The 2,134-nt window shown below is 30.3% G+C and overlaps 1 protein-coding gene across 1 annotated transcript; it reads right to left on the bottom strand.

Annotated features, from left to right (window-relative positions):
• Window positions 1-275: 275 nt before the first annotated feature.
• Window positions 276-1,874, bottom strand: LOC102578690 (uncharacterized). Its single transcript, XM_006338999.2, has 3 exons — window positions 1,591-1,874; window positions 828-1,015; window positions 276-463 (listed from the first exon to the last, which is right to left on the bottom strand). The coding sequence occupies exons 1-3, from the start codon at window positions 1,652-1,654 to the stop codon at window positions 443-445; spliced, it is 273 nt and encodes a 90-aa protein (XP_006339061.1). The 5' UTR covers window positions 1,655-1,874; the 3' UTR covers window positions 276-442.
• Window positions 1,875-2,134: the final 260 nt, after the last annotated feature.

Genomic DNA, 2,134 nt, shown 5'->3' with positions numbered 1-2,134 from the left:
ATATATTTAAAAACACGCAAATTTCTTTTTTTCCAAATTTAAACAAAAGTTATTATTATGAACATTTTATCATGCATTCAGATATTCAATTAGAATATGCTATAATTCAAGTATCTGCAAACTATCTATGTTTAGGCCTTCTTAATATTCTCATTGGAGAAATCATTCATTAACCAGGATGGAACTATGTAGAAAAAAGGATTGAATATTCCATGGTCAAAAAATATGATGCACAAAATAATTATAATGGATACAATAGCAATAATTGAAGTCTATCACAAGCCTCATTTATACAAAAATATTGGGAGATATATTATAAATGAAAAAAATAAAATTAAATCACATTCTAATGCATTTAATATGTATCTCCAAACTGCAGAAACACTATTCTTGATTGTTCATCCAAATTTCCAAAAACAAACACATCAAATTTCTTTTAAATTCATCCATGAATTTTCTTCCCCTACAAAAAATAGAAAAATACTAAATCAGAAATTGAATAAGAAAAATGGAAACAAAAAGAAACACGAAATCCTATTCGATCTATAAATATATACAAACTATGTAATTTTCCACCGAAGGAAAACCCCTCAACTTTTGCTAGCTCCGCCGCATTCGCTGTATTTACAATTAATTCAAATTCTATTATATAATTCAAAAAAAATTCTAACTAATTCGAACTTTTGTGACACAAAAGATATTAACGTACGTAGTGATATTTAGCACCCTTTTAATTAGTTGAAATCATGGATCTGCCTCTACGTAAATTAATGAAAAGTTGAATAGTTCATGTCTATATATGAAGAGAGTAAAATTAAATTACTTACACTAATTTCTTCAGGTTTACTAACTTTCAATCCTTTGAATTTGCGATGATGTTTTAACATCATGTTTTGATGATGAAAATTATGTTTTCCCCTTGATCCTTTTGGTGGAGGAATATAAGTATGAGTTTCTGGACCTCTATAATCAATTTCATAAATTTCTGAATCCATCTTTAATAAATCCATTTTCCCTGTCAACAAAAATATCATTTTCATAATTAGTCACAATTAAATTTCATACACTACTAAAAAAAGGGCAAATTTTTAATGAAATCTGTCGAAAATTGGCTTGATGGAAATGTTTCCGATGGACTTTCTATTGGAATTTCTATCGGATATTTCATAATTTCCATGACGTTCTAACATTTTGCCTTTACCATGCCTTCCCTGTAAAAAGGATTCTCCAACTAATAATTTTTTTGTTTCGAATGTGAAGGCTTATGTAACAACGAGATCTCCCTTAATCCTTGTTGTATGTGCCTGAAGGCTCCTCTTTCTTCACTTTGGGGAAGGGGGGGGGTCCTATACAGTAGGTAATAGCAGACACAAGCAAGTTGACCGAAGGAGACTAGTTCGAATGAAGAAATATATATAGGTGGGATGATTTTCAGTGAGTAAAGTAATCTAGGGGAAAGATAAGCTGCACCATACCATGAGAACATCCGTCAGAAAAATTCACGTGTTTTTAATAGTGACATTAAGTAAAGAAAATGTGAAATTATTTCATAAACAAGAGATTAAAAAGATCAATTTGAAGACAAATTACCTGAAGAAGAACAAGGATCAATGAGGAGGAAAATCAAGAAAATGCAAATGAAACTAGCCTTCATGATCTCAATGGCAAAGAGACTACTAAAAGAGAACTTTTTATATATATATATTTTGTGCCAAGGATCAAGAAATTAACTATCTAAAATAATATAGGGAGGAAAAATGAATCAAGGAACAAACATGAAGTGGAATACATATAGTTAAGGAATTTCACAATTTTTGGCAATTAAAAATGTCACCATCTAACACAGCAATTAGTTACAAGGTCCTGATGTAGATATGTTGGGTAGGAACATTTATGTAGTGAAAAGAAAAAAAAACAGTCAGTCATGTAGCCTGCAGTTAATATTTTTTATTTTTTTTTATAACTGAAAAATCTTCGAAGAACAATCGACACATTGCCTGAAAACTCTCTAAATAATAGGTCTGGCGTGCACCTAAGCAACACATCATGTGTTTTACATAAGTAACGTAACACAGCTTATCACTTAACCAAATTTAGCCATGATGGCATCTTGTACTTATGTTTTGAGTCACCT

This window comes from Solanum tuberosum, unplaced genomic scaffold, assembly GCF_000226075.1.
Source record: "Solanum tuberosum cultivar DM 1-3 516 R44 unplaced genomic scaffold, SolTub_3.0 scf00008, whole genome shotgun sequence".
Taxonomy (NCBI): Eukaryota; Viridiplantae; Streptophyta; class Magnoliopsida; order Solanales; family Solanaceae; genus Solanum; species Solanum tuberosum.
This window is presented reverse-complemented; position numbering and strand designations above follow the sequence as displayed.

Coding starts and splice junctions, on each gene's coding strand:
- LOC102578690 (XM_006338999.2), bottom strand. CDS start 1,654: ATGAAGGCTAGTTTCATTTGCATTTTCTTGATTTTCCTCCTCATTGAT. Junction 1,016..1,590: donor TGATCCTTGTTCTTCTTCAG/GTAATTTGTCTT, acceptor TTTTGTTGACAG/GGAAAATGGATTTATTAAAG. Junction 464..827: donor GTAAACCTGAAGAAATTAGT/GTAAGTAATTTA, acceptor TATTTTTTGTAG/GGGAAGAAAATTCATGGATG.